This window comes from Dendrobates tinctorius, unplaced genomic scaffold (genome assembly GCF_039654945.1).
Source record: "Dendrobates tinctorius isolate UK_male_01 unplaced genomic scaffold, ASM3965494v1 ptg000263l, whole genome shotgun sequence".
NCBI lineage: Eukaryota > Metazoa > Chordata > Amphibia > Anura > Dendrobatidae > Dendrobates > Dendrobates tinctorius.
The window spans coordinates 291,213-314,446 of record NW_027361930.1 but is presented as its reverse complement, the minus strand read 5'-3'; the positions used below and the strand labels follow the sequence as shown (position 1 = coordinate 314,446).

Below are 23,234 nucleotides of genomic sequence, written 5' to 3'. Positions count from 1 at the left end.
GGATGCAGCAGACCTTGGACGCATTTTACGATACCAGCACAGTCGATGGGATCTATAGAAATCCCATGCCCACTGTGCTTCTATTTAATGCTGCGCATACTCACCCGTGGTGCGGGTTTACGAGCCGCAGCATGCCAATTTCAGCAGTGGAGAAGCTAATCTCTGCTGCGTAGTCCCACCCATAGCGATTCATTAGATGCATTAAATCCATATGGTTCAGTGAACACATGCGGATTTACCTGTGTGCAGAGCCGCCATCGGGGAATTACTGCCCTGACTGGCGTATGGGTCCTGATGATCAGAGGGGGCCCGCATCAGGCCCCGTCTCTTCTGGTCGAGCCCCAGCGGCAGGATTCTGCCGGTGCAGAAACTGAACCTGCGCTGAAATGCCTGGGGTGGATGTTGGCGCTGGACCGCAGCCAGGTAAGGAGAATTTTTTTATTTTTTTTTTATAAAGCGGCAAGCCCGGGGAAGAATGGGAGACACGGGGCAGGATGGAGACAGATGGGGCAGGAATATGATGAAGATGAAAAGTGAAGATAAAGGACTTCACCAAGAGATGTCACTGGTGAGTTAGTGTGTTACCTGTACACTGACACTATACACTATATACAGAGTTCCTGTCTGCAATGTCACCAGTGATCACTGTATTACCTTTACACTGGCACTATATACAGAGGCCCTGTGAACAATGTCACCGGTGATCACTATTACCTTTACACTGACACTATATACAGAGCTGCTGTGTACATTGTCACTGGTGATCACTGTATTACCTGTACACAGACACTAAATACTAAGTACAGATCTCCTGTGTATAATGGCACTTATGCTGATAGTATTGTTTTCTTTTTTTATTAATGATCAGTATTGTAGTATTCAGTCACCATGTGATGGTAATATGTGGTCTGGTCATGGTGTGGTGGTATTTGTCCCTTGTATGTGCTATTATTCGGTCACTGTGATGGGGTGGCTGTATTTGTTCCTTGTATGTGGTATTATAGGTCACTATGTGGTGGTAATATGGTGTCTGGTCATGGTGCGGTGATATTTGTCTCTTTGGATGTGATATTATTGGTCATTTTAAAAATTGAAAAATAGCTAAAAATATACCTAAATTGTATTGGATATTTTAACAAATTTTTAATAGGGCAGAGTAGAGCTCGGCCAGAGGAGTCTACCTTGTCGTGGTGGCAGATTAAAAAAATCTTTTGCCCAAAACAAGAGCTGCTGGCAATGTGTGTGATCTGGAGATGGGAACGGTTAATGTGTGATTGGTGAGAAGTGGAGTTTTTCCAAGGGAGAGCGGTGGGACTGTGGACAGTTCGAGGAGTGGAGGCGGGGCTGGGTTGGAGCCTGGGCAGAGTCTTAATGGGGCCCTGAAATTCCTAGTGGCAGCCCTGCCTGTGTAATTAGAATACAGCATTTTGGATGCAGCAAAAATACGTTGTGTCCAAAACGCTGCTATTTCCTGATCATGGGGACGAGCCTTAGTTATAAAGGGAATCTGTTACAAGGTTTTAGGTACCCCAGAGCAGCATGATGTAGGGGCAGAGACACGGATTCCAGTGATACATCACTTACTGGACTGCTTGCAACAGTTTTGATAAAAATCACTGTTTTATGTGCTGCAGATCTATCAGTTCTCTGAATGCTGAGCTCTGTATAACCCTGCCCACACCACTTATTGGCAGCTTTCTGTGTACGCTGTGCATAGGCAGGATGTTTGGGCCTGGGATAAACAGTGCTGATGAATATGGAGGACTACATGGCAGGTTTACTAGTTCTCTAGTGATAATCTCCCACTGAAAAAAATGATCAAAATTTCAGCAAGCAAAAGTGACATATCACTGGAATCAGGGTCTCTGGACCTACGTTATGCTACTCATTTTTATGAGCCTTAAAGGGAATCTGTATCCAGGTTTTTGCCACCTTACTGAAGTGTAATGTGCATAATCAAAGCACATATCCATGATACATAGTGATCAATAACCCATATCATGATATACCAGTACCTTCCCCCACACCACGGTCAAAGTTTCCACTTCTCACTTGCTTCTCTATATTTCCAGCCATTGGCAAAGTCCCTAAGTCCACATACTTTCCAAATAGCTGATAAGCTATGAGTGATTTAACTGTCCAAATGAGTCTCTTTGTCAGAAACACTGCTAAGATTGTTTGGATAGAAATTACTTTATTTAAATATACTTTATACACTGTATTCCACACACCCTGTTCTTGCCACCATTAAAGAATGCACAAGATATTCATGAATTAAATTTTATTCCAAAGCATGTACTCACAATTTCTCCTGTTAGTTTAAAACTGCATTGATTATTCTTAAAGCGAGCCTGTCAGGTCCAGTAACTATTAACCTGAAGATATAGGCACAATTTGCAGGATAATTGCATTAGGAAGGTGCCCGGCTGCAGCACAGAAAATGCAGCACCTGGAAGAAAATAAAAAACTTTATATCTCCCAGGAGCCACCGGAGCAATTACACTCCCCGCTCACAGCATTGAGAGCCAGAGCTGTAAGTGCACCATGGTACTGACTGTCGGCTCTGTAGTGCAGTTCATTTTCTCCCTGGTGTCACACATTCAGTACAGCAGCCAGGTACCGTCATAACGCTGTTACCCTGCAGCTTAGTAGCGTTATCGGACCTGACAGATTCTCTTTATGCTGCATTTATACTGAAACATTATCGTGAATTAGTGTTTTAAAAGCGCTCAATCAAGATAATCTTGCAGTGTAAAGATGTTGCAGATCACCTGATAAATGAGCAAAACGTTTGATCGTCAGGTGAAATGATCTTTTGTGCAGCGTAAGGCTATGTGCGCACGTTGCGGATTTGCCTGCAGAAATTTCTGTGCAGTTTCTGCATCTCTTGACAGAAAACGCATTGGAAAATCTGTGCATTTTTGTTGCGGTTATCCATGCAGATTTGTATACATTTTTGTAAATCCATAAAGATATATTAAAAAAAAAAATTGTGATGTCATTTCGTTTTTCAACCTCTTCTTTTTCATTCTCCATTGAAGACCATACTATTACACACCATGTTCAAACCTATAATGTTTACACACACAAAACAAATAATGATTATACACTGCTCAAAAAAATAAAAGGAACACTAAAATACCACATCCTAGATATCACTGAATGAAATATTCCAGTTTCAAATCTTTATTCATTACATAGTGGAATGCGTTGAGAACAATAAAACACAAAAATGATCAATGTAAATCAAAATTAATATCCCATGGAGGACTGGATTTGGAATGATACTCAAACTCAAAGTGGAACATCAAATTACAGGCTGATCCAACTTCAGTGGAAATGCCTCAAGACAAGGAAATGATGCTCAGTAGTGTGTGGCCTCCACGTGCCTGTATGACATCCCTACAAAGCCTGGGCTCCTGATGAGATGGCAGATGTTCTCCTGAGGGATCTCCTCCTAGACTTGTATTAAAGCACTGTGAAGAAACCAGAGTATATCTTAATTGTCCAGACGGCTATGGTTTTTACAGGCCTGGGGGAATGGACTTTTTGTCTATATATTTGGCTTGTGGATTTAAGTATGGATTCTGGTGGGTCAAGAAGGCTGACTTGCACAATGATATATCATGTAAATAGGGAGTCACACATAGCGACTTACCAGCGATCCCGACAACGATATCAACGTGTCAGGATCGCTGGTAAGTCGCTATGTGATCGCTGGTGAGCTGTCAAACAGACAGCTTCACCAGCAATTAGCACAGCGACGCCGCACGCAGCATCGCTGTGTTCGTTAGCGCTGATGCCACATTCATGTCAAAAATAGAATTAAAATAAAAAAATATTGTTATTCTCACCTTCCGACGTCCCGCGCAGCATTCCTGCCTCTCTCCGCGCTCCGGTCCCTGTAATCCTTTGCGAGAATTACCGCGATGACGTCCGTTCTCGCGGGATCGCGAAGTCTCGCGGTCATTTTTGCAAAGGATTACTGGGACCGGGAGCGTGGAGAGAGGCGGGAATGCTGCGCGGGACGTCGGAAGGTGAGAATAACAATATTTTTTCTTTTTTTTTTATTATTTTACAGCTGATCGCTGGTCTCCCGCCTGTCACACACAGCGATGCGTGCTGGCCAGCGGGAGATCAGCGACGAAAAAAATGTCCAGAGGTGTCTTGTAGCGATCAGCGACACCGGGAGGGGGGCCGATCGCTGTCACACACAGCGATCACGCTGGTGAGATCGCTGTTGTGTCACAAAAGTTGTGACTCAGCAGCGATCTCGCTAGCTAGATTGCTATGTGTGCCGGGGCCCTTAAGGGGGTTTTACACATAGCGATATCGCTATAACGTCACCGATTTTGTGACATTATAGCGATATCGCTGTGTGAGATACTTACCTCCGACCGGCTCCCCCGCTGTCCATCGCTGATCGCGCGAGAATGTCTGGCTCCATTTCTCATCGACAGCTTCCTGCTGTGACGAGCGACGCGTGGAGGCGGGCGGGAGGACGCCAGGATCTCTGTGTGTGAAAGGTAAGTGTCGTGCGTTGCATCGCTGTGAGGTCTGCCTGTGTGACCGCTCACTAGCAATGCACCAGCGATCCCTCCACATCTGGTGTACTGGCCTGTCTCCTGGTAGCACCTCCAGCCTCTGGTCACAACGCTGACACAGCAAACCTTGCCACAGGTCGCATTGATGTGCCATCCTGGATGAGCTACACTACCTGAGCCACTTGTGTGGGTGGTAGAGTCCGTCTCATGCTACCAAGAGTGTGAAAGCACAAGCAACATTCAAAAGTGACCAAAACATCAGCCAGAAAGCATTGGTACTGAGATGTGGTCTCCACCTACCTGCAGAACCACTCCTTTATTGAGTGTGTCTTGATAATTGCCAATAATTTCCATCTGTTGTCTATTCCATTTGCACAACAGCATGTGAAATTGTCAATCAGTGTTGCTTCCTAAGTGGACAGTTTGATTTACTTGGAGTTATATTCTGTTGTTTAAGTGGTGTTCCCTTTATTTTTTTGAGAAGTGTGTGTATGTGTATATACAGTACAGACAAAAAGTTTTCTTTATTTTCATGGCTATGAAAATTGTAGATTCACTCTGAAAGCATCAAAACTATGAATTAACACATGTGGAATTATATAATTAACAAAAAAGTGTGAAACAACTGAAAATATGTCTTATATTCTAGGTTCTTCAAAGTAGCCATCTTTTGCTTTGATTACTGCTTTGCACACTCTTGATGAGCTTCAAGAGGTAGTCACTGGAACTGGTCTTCCAACAGTCTTGAAGGAGTTCCCAGAGATGCATAGCACTTGTTGTGTCTATAAGACACCTATCCATTACTAATCCTATAGTTTTCTGGTAAATAAACACACAGAAACGTCTTTTTTTTTTTAAGAAATAAAATAACACCATTTTTATTTAAAAATTAACAAACACCGTTATACTCACCTAATGCCTAATTCCACTGAATCCCTCGTCTCCTGTGATAAACCAAAAATAAAGAAACAACAGTATCCCTCATCTAACTGTCGTATTGTCCCACACCGTTATCTGTGTCTGAGGGATGAATAGTTTTCAACCTGCACGGTTCCAAGATGTGCTCGTCCAGGCTGAGAACCACTGGTGAATGAGACCAGCGGTGACATCATCAGCAAGGCTGAACTGCGATGGACCTCAGCATAGTGGGAAAAAGTCAGTGATGAGGTCACCGCAGTTGAAGCACAGTGATTTCACAGATCAACGTGATAATTTCGCACCATGATCTGCTGTGACCTCATCACTGACTTCCCATGGTGCTGAAGTCAACACAGTTCAGCCCAGCTAGGCGTGCAGCCTCAGTGACCTGCAGTAACCTCGATATCACCGTGGGTCTCATTCACCAGTGGTTCTCAGCCTGGACAGTCACATCTTGGCATCGGCCAGGTTGAAAACTATTCAGCCCTCAGACATGGATTACGGCATGGGACAGGTGAGGGATACTGTTGTTTTTTTATTTTTGGTTTATTACAAGAGATGAGGGAGTCAGTGGAATTAGGTGTTAGGCGAGTATAACCTTTGTTATTTTTAAACAAAAAATGGAAAACTGTGTTTTGTTTTATTACTAATAAAGGAATGTAATCTGGCTGTGTGTTTATTTACCAGATAACTATAAGATTAGTAATGGATAGGTGTCTTATGAACTCCTCTCCGTTACAACGCTGTGGGCTTAAAGTCACCTGACAAATACAAAGGTGACATCAATACCACAACTATGAACCCCACTTGCCACTACTACAGGGCAAGTGGGAAGAGGTGGACAAAGTTCCAGAATTGGCACATCTAATAGATGTACCATTTCTTGGCAGCTGCGGGCTTCAATTTTTAGGCTGGGGGGGGGGGGTCACTATCAATGGCACCTCCCCAGCCTGAGAATACCAGCCCCCAGCTGTCAGCTTTATCAAGGCTGGCTGTCAAAAATAGGGAGGACCCCACACTTTTTTTTAAATAATTGAAAAATAATTGCGTGGGGACCCCTCTATTCTTGAAAACCAGCCGGGCTACAAAGCTGACAGTGGGGGGTTATAGCCCGCAGCTGTGAGTTTAACCTGGCTGGTTATAGAAAATATAGGGGAACACACGCTGGATTTTTCATTTACTTATAGCGCAGGAGGCGGGTGAGGAATACTCCCATCAGCAGCTCCTGCTGTCATTGTTCTCACTTGAATACAACTCTCATCATTCTCCTCTGCTTGCGCTGATCGCCGGCAGAGCAGGAGAGAATGATGAGAGCATTCTTCAGGCCCCGGGGTACAGCACTTACTGTACCGCTTCTTCCCTGGCACCCATCTGTGTGGTACTGATGCGGATGGTTTCCAATGTTAACAGTGTGTAACCAAGAGCCACGCGGCTCTTAGATACCCACTGTTTACATTGGAAACCAGCGTGCATCTTCGCTAATCTCTCGCTGCCACATGCAGTGATGCGTGCTGGCCAGCGGTAGACCAACGATCAAAAAACAGCTCAGGATGATCCTGCACGATCAGCGATACCCGGCAGGGGGGCCAGTCGCTGATCCATGTCACACACAGAGATATCGCTGTGGCGTCACAAAATCAGCTATCTCGCTGTGTGAGACGGGGCCTTAATACTATGTTCGAGTCCCCGTGGCTGCATGTCTTGTGGCTGTTAGGCAATCCCAGCATGTGTTGTGGTTGTCGAACAAACAGGCTATTAAACGACCATCTCTTAGCATTTATGTAGCTAATCAGCTGTCATTTAACCTCCACCATCCGTTAGTGTAAATAGGGGACGATAAAGAGATTGCATGTGCTCCGTTAATGATTTGTCCATTCCTAACTTATAGTTTCAATTTTGTTTCTTTCCCAATTAAAACAGCTCATCGGATTCTATGTGGAAGAATTCTGCCATTCATGATGCCTTCTGTAGCAAGAGAGAAACACATGCATTGCACAAACCAGACATTGGCTACTGCTAAAATAATTTTGGTTAAAAGTTTCAAGAAAAAAATAAAAAAAAAAAAAAAAATTTACAAGGAAGACAAATGTGACGCTTGCCATTTTCTTAACGTGTTCCTTATTAATACTATAACATTGGGGGGTTAGAATTAAATTAGTGACCAATTGTACAATTGGTGGAGACAGGCTGAAATTGATGGGCCTAGGTAATTGTATGTGCAAAGCTCCCTTCCTTCCCTGGAAATCCAATCACATTGGTGATTTTTTTTTTTTTTTTTTTTACTGTAAATACTAGATGTCTGTGTTTTTGCACGGTCAGTTTAAAAAAAAAAGACACAAGGACTGCCTCACATACTATACTAGGTTTGAGTTCTAGCCGTCAAATATGGATGGAGCTCGCATGCGTAAAATGGATGTGTGAATGTGCCCTAATGTCATCTTGTTAGATTTCAGCAGGCGTTGGCTGTAGTACTCGGTTATGGAGAGAACGTCCACTTGTGGTCAATCATTTGGCACTTTGTTTTAGAAGAACGAAAAAATGTTTTGAATCCTTCCATTTAGTTTGGCATGTTGAGGGTGGGATCATTCATCTGCATGGCCAGCTTTTGGCTAAATTCGGATGAAATTTTGGATAAGTCATGACTGCAGGTGTGCGAACATGATTGGCTCCATGAGCTCGCCCACCTAGAGGATAGGGCAGGAGCTCCCTGCTATTTACATCCGCTAGTCTGGTCTGTAAATTAAGCCACACTAGCTTATGCGGAAGGGGTGGAAAATCACCCATGTGTCTTTAGCCCTTTGGTTCGTTTGCTGCCCGTCGCACACACAGAGCAAAAAATACATTCATGTGAAATAGTTTTGAGCTGAAATAGGGGAGGGAAAACTTCTCATTGAGCATAGTCACATCAAGAAAAGGCAGCAAATATGCAGGTTGGACTCACTTGTGTAATTCACATTTACAGCTTCTTTAAAAAAAAACAAAAAAACAGTAAACATTTGTGTTTCTACGTTTATTTTATACCAAATATTATATGCAACAAGAAAAAAATTCTTACATATTTACATGACGCTCTTTGTTAGTACATACACACACACACACGGATGTAGCACATTTGAAGACCATACATTCTGGAGGTACACTGATATATACTATTATGGCCATGCTCTCGCTAAGCTTTGGATTTCTCAAATGTAGGCCATTACTGCCCTTGAGTTTGGTTGGTTTTTTCAGTTTTTCAGAAATATATTTTTTTTTCGCCTGGAAGTAGGCATCCTACAATTATCTAGCACCAGCCAAGAGATGCAGGTGGCTCCATACATTTACTGTAAATGGGATGCCAAAACAAAACCTTAGTGATCTGTCATGAAATCCGCATCATTAATGGGAGTAGCCATGGATAAAATAAAAATAACGCAACAAAGCAGGTTTTTAACAAAGTCATTGTGTAGATGTGTAATATACACTCCCTGCATTTCTTTATAAATTTTACTTATGCTACAAAACTACACAATATTTAGATCTAAATCATCTGGAAAATCCAGTGTAATTTTAGCCTGCACACCTAACTTATTTTTTATGGATATATTTCAAACACTGCAGATTTATTGTAGTAATCTCAGTACAAGTCATCTCAGTGGGATGTGTGGAAATCAATTCATACTTGTGAGAAGAAACCCCATGGAATGGATTTTGGCTGCTTGTGAGGATGCCTCATGTCTACCATACTCCGGATATTTGTTTGGTATTTTCTTCAACCAGGGAAAGTCCTAGTTGAGTCCATGGCTTCTATTGACCAGTATCACCCTTGGGGCTCATACCGACATCTATGAATCTTGATCCGATAACGGACCGTAAGGCACAGACTGACCGCGTGGCAACTGACCCAAGTGCCACAGCCTCATAGAAATGTATGAAGTGGTCATGCTCCGGTCGGGAGACCCGCGGCCAGTCCATGCATAGCAGTACGTGATGCATGAGCCCTTAGCCAGTGTTCTCCTACAGCACAAATGCTGCATTTTTATCCACATTATTTCTGCACCAAAATACACAATAACAATCTTCTTTGATTATAGCAGATTTTGAGGGGGGGGATATTATACATCGTCTCACTTATTTTATGTATTTTTGGTGCAGACTTGAAGTATTTTAATGCTCCTTTAGTACAGAAAAGCTTTGATTTCGCACTTAAAAAACACAATTGTGTTTATCACATGCATTTCTTTTCCACACTCCCCCTAGAAGGATCAAACATTCATAGTGCAATAGTGCTTTTACCTGTGCAGTGGGCAGGAGATTTTATAAAATCACGTCCATTTTGCTTAGACTGTTAAGCATAACAGATTTGCGACGCAGGAGCCTGGCCTTATCTTTAAGCCAAATTCATTAAGAACTCGGAATTTCTCAGAAAACAAATGTATTGCAGACACAGAAAATAAACAACTCCTGACAGTCAGTGCAAATTGTCTTATTTTGAAGCGGGTCGTCTCCAAAAATCTTGAGCCATAAGCTAAGGAAAACCACATGTGTATTAGGGTCACCAGCAAACGGAAGCAATACCAGTTTGGGAGAGTTATCAACCAAAGCTTTGCACATCAACATCAATCCACAAGTAGGAGTAATATTTTAACGTTAGGGTTAAGCACTAGTGTTGGACCGGATGGAGTGACCAAGACGCTTTTTAGATCTAATTTGCGGTTCTGCATGTGAACCAGCTGCCTCCTTATAAAATCAATGGTCTAAGGGGCAATTTTGCGCATGCTGCAAGCACTTCCTTACGGCTAAGTCACACACCGTGTTAGATTGATAAAAATAAATCCTGCAAACTTGCTTCCCTAACTTTCCCATATCAGTTGGCTTATACAAGTGATCCCTAATAACACTGCCACAATCTGGTGCCACTTGATTATGTCACAAGGGCCGAAAAGAGTAATATAATCTAATTCCGCAAGCATGCTAGGAAAAAAGGAGAAGAGTTCGCATTACGTTCAGTTTTGTTCATTTTTTTTAATGGAACCTGTCACATTGTCTTTATGTGTTAGCAAGCTGTAAAGACCAGGGAGTGCAGAGGCGGGGGGATATGCCATCTTGTATCTGTACTACTCATAGATTGCAGACAGCATTTTCAAACACATAGGCGTCCTTTACAAATGAATTACAATGCAGCCAAGTGGTTGGTTTTTTGTTTTCGCTTTCAACAGATTTTAACATTTTTAACGGTCACAGATAGGACATTTAAAAACCTATGGTCCTAATCCCACCATGATATTTTGTGGGGGACTTATGCTGGTTCAACAGAGAAATTCTTCCCTAGTAGACTGACAGAGCCAGAATCCAGCTAGTGACAGACCCTTTCTTCCTCTGTGCCCATCTCATGACCGTATAGGATGGCGGGGACCATTCAGTGCTTTAATAGGGCATCTAATTCTCATTAGATCCTCAGAAATCCTGAAGTCTTGCATCACTGACACACTCACTGGTTCACAAGTATTTTTCAGAGTGTAGAGAGAATAGTTGGGTGTTCGGGTGGCGTCATTTGACTTACAAGCTGCGAGTGCAGCCACCATTAATAAGGCTGGTTTCTCAGAATCCAGAGCAAGCTACGGGAAGATATATATTGTTGCACCTGCACTTTCCCCAGAGCAGCAAAAGGTCATCAAAGCAGAGCTTCACTTTACAAAGTCACCAACATGAGTAAGCTTTAAAATAGCGTAATTATATATGTGACATTTCTAATGCCTATCTCTCTAAAGGCCTTTTCTGGAAAGTTTCATGGGCAGGGAATTTGTGACTCTAATAGGGAGAATGAGAATATTGGTTTTAACATTGTGTAACCCTTTTAATCCCTCTCATCTCTGTAGATGTGCAAGTACCACATTAATACAAATAGTTTGCTTTGGATCCGACCTATCAGGATGATCACTTTAAGGGGATGGTTCCCCAAATATTACAATTCAAACTGTACACATTTAATATCTCAGACATATTGCGGTGTTCTTACTTTGTAAATTAATATTGGTACGGTTGTATAATGCAGAGCTTTAAGTGCTGCCATTTATAAAACAAAAAAAAACAAACATTTTAATATCCGGCAGGGAAATTTTCACAGAAGGATTATATAGCAATTCTGACATGGACTTTCAATGTAATTACACCAGCCTTATCAGGTCTAAAACCTGTGTAATAACTTGTGTCATTAGTGTTGTGAATTTTGGCAACCGATCCACTTTCATAGAAGGAAAATGCACGTAAAAAGTGACATGACAAATATTTTCATTAAAGAACATAAGTCGGTCAAGTATTAAATGTAAAAATAAAGGTCATGATCCTGTTGTTCATGTAACAATATTTTCCAGTTTCCCAAGAAAAGTCTTAATAAATACAGCCCTTGGGTTCAGCAGCAGCAGCACCCTGGGGAAGGATATCTAATCGGGTGTTTTTGGGTCCACCATCAATTTGCAATCAGTAGTGTACAGTTAGGTCCATATATATTTGGACAGAGGCAACATTTTTCTAATTTTGATTCTAGACATTACCACAATGAATTTTAAACAAAACAATTCAGATGCAGTTGAAGTTCAGATTTTCAGCTTTCATTTGAGGGTATCCACATTAAAATTGGATGAAGGGTTTAGGAGTTTCAGCTCCTTAACATGTGCCACCCTGTTTTTAAAGGCACCAAAAGTAATTGGACAATTGACTCCAAGGCTATTTCATGGACAGGTGTGGGCAATCCATTCGTTATGTCATTCTCAATTAAGCAGATAAAAGGCCTGGAGTTGATTTGAGGCGTGCTTGCATTTGGAAGGTTTTGCTGTGAAGGAAACATGCGGTCAAAGGAGCTCTCCATGCAGGTGAAACAAGCCATCCTTAAGCTGCAAAAACAGAAAAAACCCATCCGAGAAATTGCTACAACATTAGGAGTGGCAAAATCTACAGTTTGTTACATCCTGAGAAAGAAAGCAAGCACTGGTGAACTCATCAATGCAAAAAGACCTGGGCGCCCACGGAAGACAACAGTGGTGGATGATTGCAGAATAGTCTCCATGGTGAAGAGAAACCCCTTCACAACAGCCAACCAAGTGAACAACACTCTCCAGGAGGTAGGTGTATCAATATCCAAATCTACCATAAAGAGAAGACTGCATGAAAGTAAATACAGTGGGTTCACTGCACGATGCAAGCCACTCATAAGCATCAAGAATAAAAAGGTTAGACTGGACTTTGCTAAAAAAAAAAATCATCTAAAAAAGCCAGCACAGTTCTGGAAGAACATTCTTTGGACAGATGAAACCAAGATCAACCTCTACCAGAATGATGGAAAGAGAAAAGTATGGCGAAGGCGCGGTACAGCTCATGTTCCAAAGCATACCACATCATCTGTAAAACACGGCAGAGGCAGTGTGATGGCTTGGGCATACATGGCTGCCAGTGGCACTGGGTCACTAGTGTTTATTGATGTGACACAGGACAGAAGCAGCCTAATGAATTCTGAGGTATTCAGAGCCATACTGTGTGCTCAGATCCAGCCAAACTGATTGGCTTTATGCTTTGGGTCATTGTCCATCTGTAGTATGAAACGACGACCAAAGCAACCCAGGAGTTTATTAAAGCAAAGAAGTGGAATATTCTTGAATGGCCAAGTCAGTCACCTAATCTCAACCCAATTGAGCATGCATTTCACTTGTTAAAGACTAAACTTCAGACAGAAAGGCCCACAAACAAACAGCAACTGAAAACCACCGCAGTGAAGGCCTGGCAGAGCATCAAAAAGGAGGAAACACAGCATCTGGTGATGTCCATGAGTTCAAGACTTCAGGCAGTCATTGCCAACAAAGGGCTTTCAACCAAGTACTAGAAATGAACATTTTATTTACAATTATTTAATCTGTCCAATTACTTTTGGTCCCTTTAAAAACAGGGTGGCACATGTTAAGGAGCTGAAACTCCTAAACCCTACATCCAATTTTAATGTGGGTACCCTCAAATGAAAGCTGAAAGTCTGAACTTCAACTGCATCTGAATTGTTTTGTTTAAAATTCATTGTGGTAATGTCTAGAACCAAAATTAGAAAAATGTTTTCTCTGTCCAAATATATATGGACTTAACTGTATTTTTCATGTGACTAGTACTTACTGGTTGTAGTCTTCCGTTTCCAGCGCTACCTCAGTTTCTCTCCTGGATCACGTGACTAGCCTGATCTCTCCAGTGTCTGCTGTAATAACAGGAAGTCACTTCTCACTGTAAGGCCGGGATCACACATGTGAGAAATACGGACGAGTCTCGCATGTTAATACCCGGCACTCGGATCGACGCGTGGGGCCACATAGCAATACATGGATCCGCACACGCTCCAATCCGAGTGTCGGCAGCAGTGCCGGGTATTAACATGTGATGCGAGACTCGGCCGTATTTCTCGAATGTGTGATCCCGGCCTAAGTCTGAGGCTCAGTGCAAGGCTCTCATAGGTTTACATTATAGAACTGCAGTCACAAGATGGCAGAGAGGGACCGATGCAGAGCTGGAAATGGCAAAAGACAGCCATGGAAATATATTAAAGCTGTGTAAATGTTAGTGTAGTGTGCACTAATATAGTAACTGATCACTGTCTTCTGCAGTAGCCCACAACAGCGATTCAGACTCTCTGAATCATACTGGGCTCTACTTGTGACCTAAACATCGCCTTTCTATGTAAGTCTAGAGAGCGGCAGAATGAGGCTCCATAGGCTTACATTGTAAAAGAGCCTTTTGGCTGACGCAGAGTGATCCGGAGTCACATGGCTCGGAGGCCAAGCTGAATGCCAGAGGAAACTGTGATCGGTGAGTATATCAACACACTGATGCTACACTAACGTTTACACAGGTTTGGGGGGTAGTTGGGAGGGGGGAATTAATAGTAGTACTTCTTTATCATTTCTTTTAGAGAATGACTCCTAGGCATCCTTCACACATCAGTGTCTCCAGTACTTCTTACACTCGTAGACTCATTCAAATCTACAGGTCTGCACACATCAGTGTGTTTCCATGGACCGTGTATCTACGTGCAAAACACATTGACATGTCTTTTTTTTTTTTTTGCTGGAAAGTCTGCAATATGTCCCACACATGTGCACACACAACGATTACATCCGTGTGTCATCAGCGTGACATGTACCAGCTTCTGAGAAAAGCAGTACAATTAACGCTGTTCCCAGGTGCCAAATCCATCTTTCATCAGTCACCTGGTCTGGCCTTGCAATCGGGCTTTACTGACCAGCAAAGGCTAAAGGTACTGTCACACTTAGCGATGTACCAGCGATCCCGACCAGCGATATGACGCGGTCAGGATCGCTGGTACATCGCTAAGTGGTTGCTAGTGAGCTGCCACACAGGCAGATCTCACCAGCGACATAGCAGGGGTCGCTACTTACCTGTCACACCAGGCGATCCTGCGTCCTCCCGCCCGGCTCCACGCGTCGCTCGTCTCAGCAGGAAGCGCCACAGGAAGCTGACGACGAGAAACAGTCCTGAACGTTCTCGCGCGATCAGCGATAACCAGCGGGGGAGCGGGTCGTAGGTAAGTATCAGACACAGAGATATCGCTAGCAATATCGCTATAACGTCACAAGTTATAGCGATATTGCTAGCGATATCTCTTAGTGTGACATGCCCTTAAGCAAGCAGCTGTGAGCTGTTTTTAAAGGGAATCTGTCACCTTTTTTTTCACTATCAGCTGCTGGCATTGACATCAGGGGCTTATCTACAGCATTCTGTAATGCTCTAGATAAGCCCCCAATGTAACCTGAAAGATAAACATGTTAGATTATACTCACCAGAGGGGGCGGTCTGGTCCGGCGCCTCCCATCTTCATACGATGCCGTCCTCTTCTTCCCTTACTGTAGTGGCGCAGGCGCACTGCTTTGCCCTGTTGAGAGCAGAGCAGAGTCCTGCAGTGCACGGGCATCAGGAGAGGTCTGGTGCCTGCGCACTGCAGTATTCTGCTCTGCCCTCAACAGGGCAAAGCAGTGCGCCTGCGCCACTACAGTAAGGGATTACATCGGGGGCTTATCTATGGCATTACAGAATGCTGTAGATAAGCCCCTGATGTCAATGCCGGCAGCTGATAGGCAAAAAAAAAGGGTGACAAGATTCCCTTTAATAGGCTGGGATCCTCTATGGCTGTTGCGTCCTTCCCAGAATATTAATACCAGCCTCTAACTTTATTCTTTCCCACAGCTGGTTAAGGAGGACCCCACGCCATTTTATAAATTTATTTAATACAGGCGATACACAAACAGCGGATGCGGACTCCAATTCTCAGCAGCGTCGTGCTGATCACAGGGAGACCAGATGACAATGATGAAAGTTGGATTCCGCACCCCTGCCTAGGACCAGTGCTAACTGCACTGCTTTTTCCCCTAGACACTGGTGCATGTCACACCGATGGTGCACACATATAGCACTGGTAGGTTTTCCCAGTAACTAATATCAGGAAGTGTGAAAGAGGCCTTACCAAGAGCAGAACACTAAAGCAGTGAAGAATTAGCCATTTATAAACTGCCCATTAACAAGTCATGAGATAATATAGCAGCATTTGTCTTCAGTTAAATTTGCAAAGAGTAGGTGCATCATAACACATGTCAAAGAAAATCCTTGCTGCCCCCCCCCCCCCCGAAAACCCCAGAGCAAGGCAAACAAAACTAAATGCAGCCACGCAATAGAATTCATGGAATCTTTATAAACACCCTCTTCTCCACATTCTGAGCTATTTTTGTCCAGCATATTACTACTAGTAAGTCATTAGCAATGCCAATGTCCCTCAAGCCGTCTTTCATTAGGACAGCTGCCGCAATATCCCAATTTCAGTGCTGATCTACTTCATTTGGTTTAATGAAGTGTGTGTATTTTTGAAGTTAGGGCCATTTATTATTGGCACAAACCCAAAGTAGTGCACATTGGCGCTTAAATCCAAATATTGGGGCTGTTACTGTAAAAAACTATTTGTAAGGTTTATCGCTTTGCATTTCAAACCTTTTTTCTGGCACGACAACTCCTTTAATAGAAACAGTTGTGTATTTGCAGCTGCCACTAGGGGGAACATCGGATATTGCTGCATACTGTATTGGGAGTTCAGTACTACTGTATGCAGTAAGCTCCCTCTAGTGGCAGCTCCAGGTAGCCACCATGTTATCTTTTCATTCATAGGGGATTTGGAGAAACAACGCCCTGACCAGTAAATATACATTTAACAGTTAACCAGCACTGAATTAAACTTAGTTATAGAAGGATGAACATTATTCATTTTAACCGTATTTCAGTTATCAAAAAAAGTTAGGAATTACATTGTAAGTAACTGCTCAAAGAGGCCGATTCCCGTTTTGCTTTATGGTCCCACTTTGTACTCTACATGTGAATAATTCTTGACACCCCTATATGTCACCATATGTTCAAGTGTGGGACCGATTAAAAAAAAAAAAAAAAAAAAAAAAAAAAGCTCAGTCTTTATAAATAACTGGTTTTCTGGACCCAAAACATAAGAAAATACAATTGAGAGAGAGAATTCAGTGCAAGTGGACCACAGCAAGGTTGCATGTATTGGTCAACAACAAGCTTTAACTGTACTTTAATATACCACTGGGCTCAATTAAAACACTGTGGAGTATTTCACCCTCTGGAAGCACATACAAAAAAAAAACCATCCATCTTGAAAATTGTAAAAAGTAATGCTTTATGGTAGTCATTTTATTCATTTTAGACGTACACCACAAGAAACGTTCAGTATCCAACTTTTTGTAGTGCTTAAATATGCTAGGTTACAGTACAGAAAGACAGAGGTACCCGGCGAAAGGAAAGATCATTTTTGTACCAACTTTTGCATGATAAAGTAGGCCGATTGCCCTATTTAGTCACAGAACATGTGGTTACATTGGAAGGGCCCAGCCGCAGCTTGGGAGTAATGCTGGAGACATAACCTTCTAGTCCAGGAGGTGACGGGAACTCCTGCACACTGGAATACTGTAATAGGGCCTCCCTTTATTAGAACACAATGATTACACAATGGAATGTTTTATCATCAAGACAGTAGCTCGCCCATGTAAACAACCTCACAATAGTAAGTCTTAGGCACATTGGCCTATGATCAACAACTTACCAAATTGGTACCTCGTGTCTTGAAATCACAGGTTTGCAGCAGTCCTATGGGACGTGCAGCACCTAACACTTAGTAACGGAGAGGCAACCGTAGGTAATGCAGAACTACTGCTTCCCATGATGCTCTGGCTGAGGGCAGGCTCGTCTATCTGTGCAGCCGGTCTTGGGAATATACTTCATCCTGTGATCCAAAAGAAAAGCTAAAGTGCCACTAACCGACTGTAAAAAAGGTGCTATTCGGTATAGCTTGTATCTTTGATAGTGGTCAAGGGGGTTTCCTTTTCTTAAATGACACAAACGCATACTTCAGTGCAATAAAAAGTAAAAAAAAAAAAAGAAATAGATAAAAGGGGGGACAACATCTTACCAACGTTGAATTAAGAAAATATAGTGGTGACTCAACTGACGTTCTGAAAGTCAAAAATGTGTGCCTATATAGAACGGTTAGCCAAATGTGGACTGTGTGTTTCCTTGTGAGACATTTTGTAGAGCTGACTAGTACTTTCCCTCTGTGTCTGCTTGGCTGCAGCGGTGTTGTCACATCAACACCACTACAGTCAATCAGAGCAGCTTGTGCAGTCTACATGATGCTGGATACAGGGAGACCGATTTTTGTTTTTCCTTCGAATATCTGTTGCAGCCTGTAGCATAAAGTCTTCTGAAAGCCGACAAACCCAAAGAGAGCCTATCAATCCCCAAAAACCTTTCCCAGTATGGGTATTTTCCACAAACATATTGTGAGCACAGATACAGCTATACAGACAGCTTCAGCAACATTCATTAGGCTGATTGATACATAGCATTGTAAGAATTTATGGAATAGAGGATACGGTCACAGACCTGGGTAAGTTCAATGGGATTGTTTTTTTCACCAAGAAAATTAAATGCATTCTTGTTAAAGGCAAAAAGCAGAAGGCACTTTAACCTATATTCTGACATCACTTTAAGTCTGGCAAAGCTCTCACTAAATGAACAATCTAACAAAGAAAACACCGTGGTAGAGACAGATCTAAAACAAAAAAGTAAATTATGGTCTGTACGCAAACTAAATAGCCAAGTACATCCCAACATAAAGGTCCAGCCCCGTCACCTTAGAGAGAACTGAGGCTTGATCATGTCTGTAGGATACAGAGGTCGTCATAAATCTGTTGTGCCCTGTTAGCCACACAGGAAAATCTGGATATTAGACCTCATCTAAGTCAGTGACAATATATCAAGGCTTTAGGAGATATGTTACCAACACTATATAAACCTAGACGTCCATTCAGTTCCATTAACATGCACTCCCCAAAGTAAACTACTCCATATGAGCAGAGGGGCTCCAGTATACAGTGAAGGAAATAATTATTTGATCCCTTGCTGATTTTGTAAGTTTGCCCACTGACAAAGATATGAAGAGTCTAATTTTAAGGGTAGGTTAATTTTAACATTGAGAGATAGAATATCAAAAATAAAATCCAGAAAAATCGCATTGTGTAAATGTTATAAATTTGTATTTTGCAGTGAGAAATAAGTATTTGATCCCTCTGGCAAACAAGAATACTTGGTGGCAAAACCCTTGTTGGCAAGCACAGCAGTCAGACTTTTTTGTAGCTGATGAGGTTTGCGCACGTCAGGAGGAATTTTGGTCCACTCCTCTTTGGAGATCATCTCTAAATCATTGAGATTTTGAGGCTGTTGCTTGGTAACTCGGAGCTTCAACTCCCTCCATAAGTTTTCTGGAGACTGGCTAGGCCGCTCGATGACCTTAATGTGCTTCTTTTTGAGCCACTCCTTTGTTGCCTTGCCTGTATTTCTTGGGTCATGGTCTTGCTTGAAGACCCAGCTACAACCCATTTTTAACCCCTTCATGACCGGAGCTTTTTTCTGTTTTGTGTTTTCATTTTTTTGCTCCCCTTCTTCCCAGGGCCATAACTTTATCTTTCCATCAATATTGCCATTTGAGGGCTTTATTTATGCGGGACGAGTTGTACTTTTGAACGACACCATTGGTTTTACCGTGTCATGTACTAGAAAACGGGAAGAAAATTCCAAGTGCGGTGAAAATGCAAAAAAAAAGTGCAATCCCACATTTTTTTGTTTGGCTTTTTTTTGCTCGGTTCACTGAATGCTAAAACTGGCCTGCCATTATGATTCTCCAGGTTATTATTAGTTCATAGACACCAAATATGTCTAGATTGTTTTATCTAAGAGGTGAAAAAAAAAAATCCCAAACTTTGCTTAAAAAAAAAAAAAATTGCGCCATTTTCCGAGACCCGTAGCTCTCCATTTTTTGTGATCTTGGGTCAGGTGAGGACTTATTTTTTGCGCGCCGAGCTGACGTGTTTAATGATACCATTTTGGTGCAGATATGATCTTTTAATCGCCCGTTATGGCATTTTGATGCAATGTCGTGGCAGCCAAAAAACAATTCTGGCGCTCTGATTTTTTTTCCCTCTACGCCGTTTAGCGATCAGGTCAATTCTTTTTTTTTAATTGATAGATCGAGCGATTCTGAACGTGGCGATACCAAATATGTGTATGTTTGATTTTTTTATTGTTTTATTTTGAATGGGGCGAATGGGGGTGGATTTGAACTTATTTTTTTTATATTTTTAAAACAAATTTTAGTTTACCTTTTGGCATGCCTCAATAGTCTCCATGGGAGGCTAGAAGCTGCCATAGCCCGATCGCCTCTATGTAGCAGAATTACAGGCTTTCTATGAGTGCCAGCCACCAGGTGGTGCTCATAGCAATCCAGCATCAACCACCATAGAGGTCTCAATGAGACCTCTGGTTGTGATGCTGACACACCGGTGACCCGCGATCACATGACGCAGGTCACTGGTGAGCGTATTTTCGGCAGAGTTTGACCGGCATTTATCTAGTTACAGTAGTAGCCACGGGAAGGCGGTTGTCACTCAAGATTTTAGGTACATGGCTCCATGGTTTTGTAGCTCATTCCAGCTTTGTGAAGGTCTATGATCTTGTCCCTGACATCCTTAGCAAGCTCTTTGGTCTTGCCCATGTTGTAGAGGTTAGAGTCTGACTGAGTGTGGACAGGAGTCTTTTATAAAGGTGACTGTAAGACAGCTGTCTTTAATGCAGATAATGAGTTGATTAGGAGCATCTAACTGGTCTGTAGGAGCCAGAACTCATAATGGTTGGTAGGGGATCAAATACTTATTTCTCAATGCAAATACATTTATATAATATAATTTATACAATGAGAGAATATCAAAAATAAAATCCAGAAAATCACAATGTTAAAATTAACCTACCCTTAAAATTATAGACTGTTCATGTCCGTCAGTGGGCAAACGTACAAAATCAGCAAGGGATCAAATACTTATTTCCTTCACTGTATGCTCAGCATGAGTCATTAAGAGCAATTAGTCACATCTCCTCTGTATAGGTCCCAGATTACAAATCTCTGTACATGCAGGTGCAAAGTTCTAACATGGTTAAGTCCTCCAGCAGCATGATGCATATGTACAATATGGAGTGCGGATCCCTCTCCTATTATGTAGGACACAGACCAGGAAACTGCAGTCATGGCATAAAACGGTTAACACAGGCAACAGGTGGAGAGCAACATTAAGCTGACAATTTGTGGTTTCATTGGGACTGGTTACCCATATAAGATCAGTTATAAGAAAAAGCACAACGCCAAAACTGTTGTAGTGGGATGCAAATACTGAGCAGACTACTATATACCAAAGAACAAGGAGGAGATCTGCTCTCATTACCCCAGATGGAGGAGAGCTAGAAAACAGTAGTAAACCAGTGTTAGAACAGAATAGCCACCATGTTTCCTACATGGGTTTTGTGGATTATAGGTCCCCTAGACCCAGGCTATTCATTTTTTTTTTACTGGGGCTTCATAGTCCGTGGTCAAAACTGTATTCAATCTCAAACAATTTCCCCTTGGTCAAAAAGTAAAATAATCCAAAAAGTGAGTCAATTATGTAGCCAAATTAAGTCATTGTGGCTAAAGAATGGTTTGTGCAGCTTATGATTATGAAAATTGCCTGCCAGTCCAGAGCAGTACTTTGCAAAGTATCTCAGAGTCACCACAGAATCATTTAGAGCAGGGGTGGGGAACCTCAGGCCCCAGGGCCATTTACGACCTTTTATCAGGCCCCCAAGCAGATTCTCCAGGACCGCATTCTTGGGCAGGGAGCTGTATTTTGATTGCCACAAGATCATTAATTTCTTCTTGCTCTGTTAGCACACACACACACACACAGTGTTCACTCCTGAACATTTAAGGGCAATGAAAGGTTAAGTCATGAAATCAGTGCCAGAGTCAGGATGACCTATGTGGGCGGAGTCTGTACGGCCCCCGAAGGATGGTATAAATATCCAAATGGCCCTTGGCAGAAAGAAGATTCCCCACCCCTGATTTAGAGCAATAATTCAAACACCATTACCCAAAACCCACTCATCAGAAAGACCTTTCCACATGGATAAAAGAGCCAGTTCCTCATACGGACACTCATATTTTAAAACCAGCACTATTAAAAAAAAAAAAAAAAAAAAAGACTCAATTTTATTGATTTGTGTCCTAAAAATTTTCAGATATGTTTTAGCAAATATAGTAAACTTTAGCAAATATAGTAAACTTTATCTCAATGTCCCTTTTGTATGTTTAGTTAAAAAAAGAAAAATCTTTATCTTGGTTTGGAACCATTGGTTTAGAGGGATCATGAAATCCTGCTAACAATTTCCCTTTTAAAAAAAGAAAAAAAAGTTATGTGCAATGCATGAATCTCTTTCAAAGACAAGTCCAGCAATACCTTTAAATGGCCAATTCTTTCCTAGGTCACTGAGAAATAAGTGTTTGAATTGATATGCAAATGAGGCTGAAGGACTATAGTAGATCTGAAGCCTGTGTCACTCCAGCTCTATTCCCTGCCCAGCAGTCTCTTATCGCTTGACTAACAGCCTCTATGCTGTGTGACATCAGGAAAGCAGTCAAGCATAAAAAGGCAGCACTTGACAGGGAATAGAGCTGGAATGACAGAGGCTTCAGAGCTACATCCTCATATGCATGTCAATTCAAATGCTGCTGTCTCAGGAATAGATTAACACAGACTGGCCATGTAAAGGTATTGCTGGACTTGTATTTGAAAGAGCTACCTGCACATGTAAATAGTTTAGGGAGTGAAATCCTGCTGACAAATTCCCTTTAATAGGGGTTAAACATGGCATGTTTTTCTTTAGAAGCAAACCTTATACAGATCCCAAGGGCACATGCATACAATAACTTTTTGCCGAGAAAATGTGGCATAAAATATGCACGATTTTGATGCTTTTTTTTTTTTCACTATTCATTTGAATGGGTAAAAAAACGCTGCAAAAACGTTGAAAAAACGGATATGCTGCAAATTTGAAACTACTTCAAATCTCCATGGAAAAAATAAGCAGCATGTGCATGAGAATTCAGAGATTCTGCTGGTACTATAAACTACCAAGGCTAGCAATCCTAGCAAGTATGTGTCCCAAAAAGGCACTGTAGGAATGACGAAATCCAAAAGAGGGATCTGTGTCAGGACAACATAAATCATACCAGTAATTAAAATATAATATCCTTTATTCAACACTTTTCATAAAAACAGTAATGTGCAACAAGACACGGCGATACAAACATGGATTCAAACTGGT

The 23,234-nt window shown here is 42.0% G+C and overlaps 1 protein-coding gene across 1 annotated transcript in view; it reads left to right on the top strand.

Annotated features, from left to right (window-relative positions):
- GUSB (glucuronidase beta) overlaps positions 1 to 7,549 on the top strand; it is a 127,529-nt gene extending 119,980 nt beyond the window's left edge. Inside the window, exon 13 of the mRNA XM_073558921.1 lies at positions 7,383 to 7,549. Within this exon, the coding sequence (XP_073415022.1) occupies positions 7,383 to 7,482 (100 nt within the window). The 3' untranslated portion in view covers positions 7,483 to 7,549. The remainder of the gene's footprint in view (positions 1 to 7,382) is intronic.
- Positions 7,550 to 23,234: the final 15,685 nt, after the last annotated feature.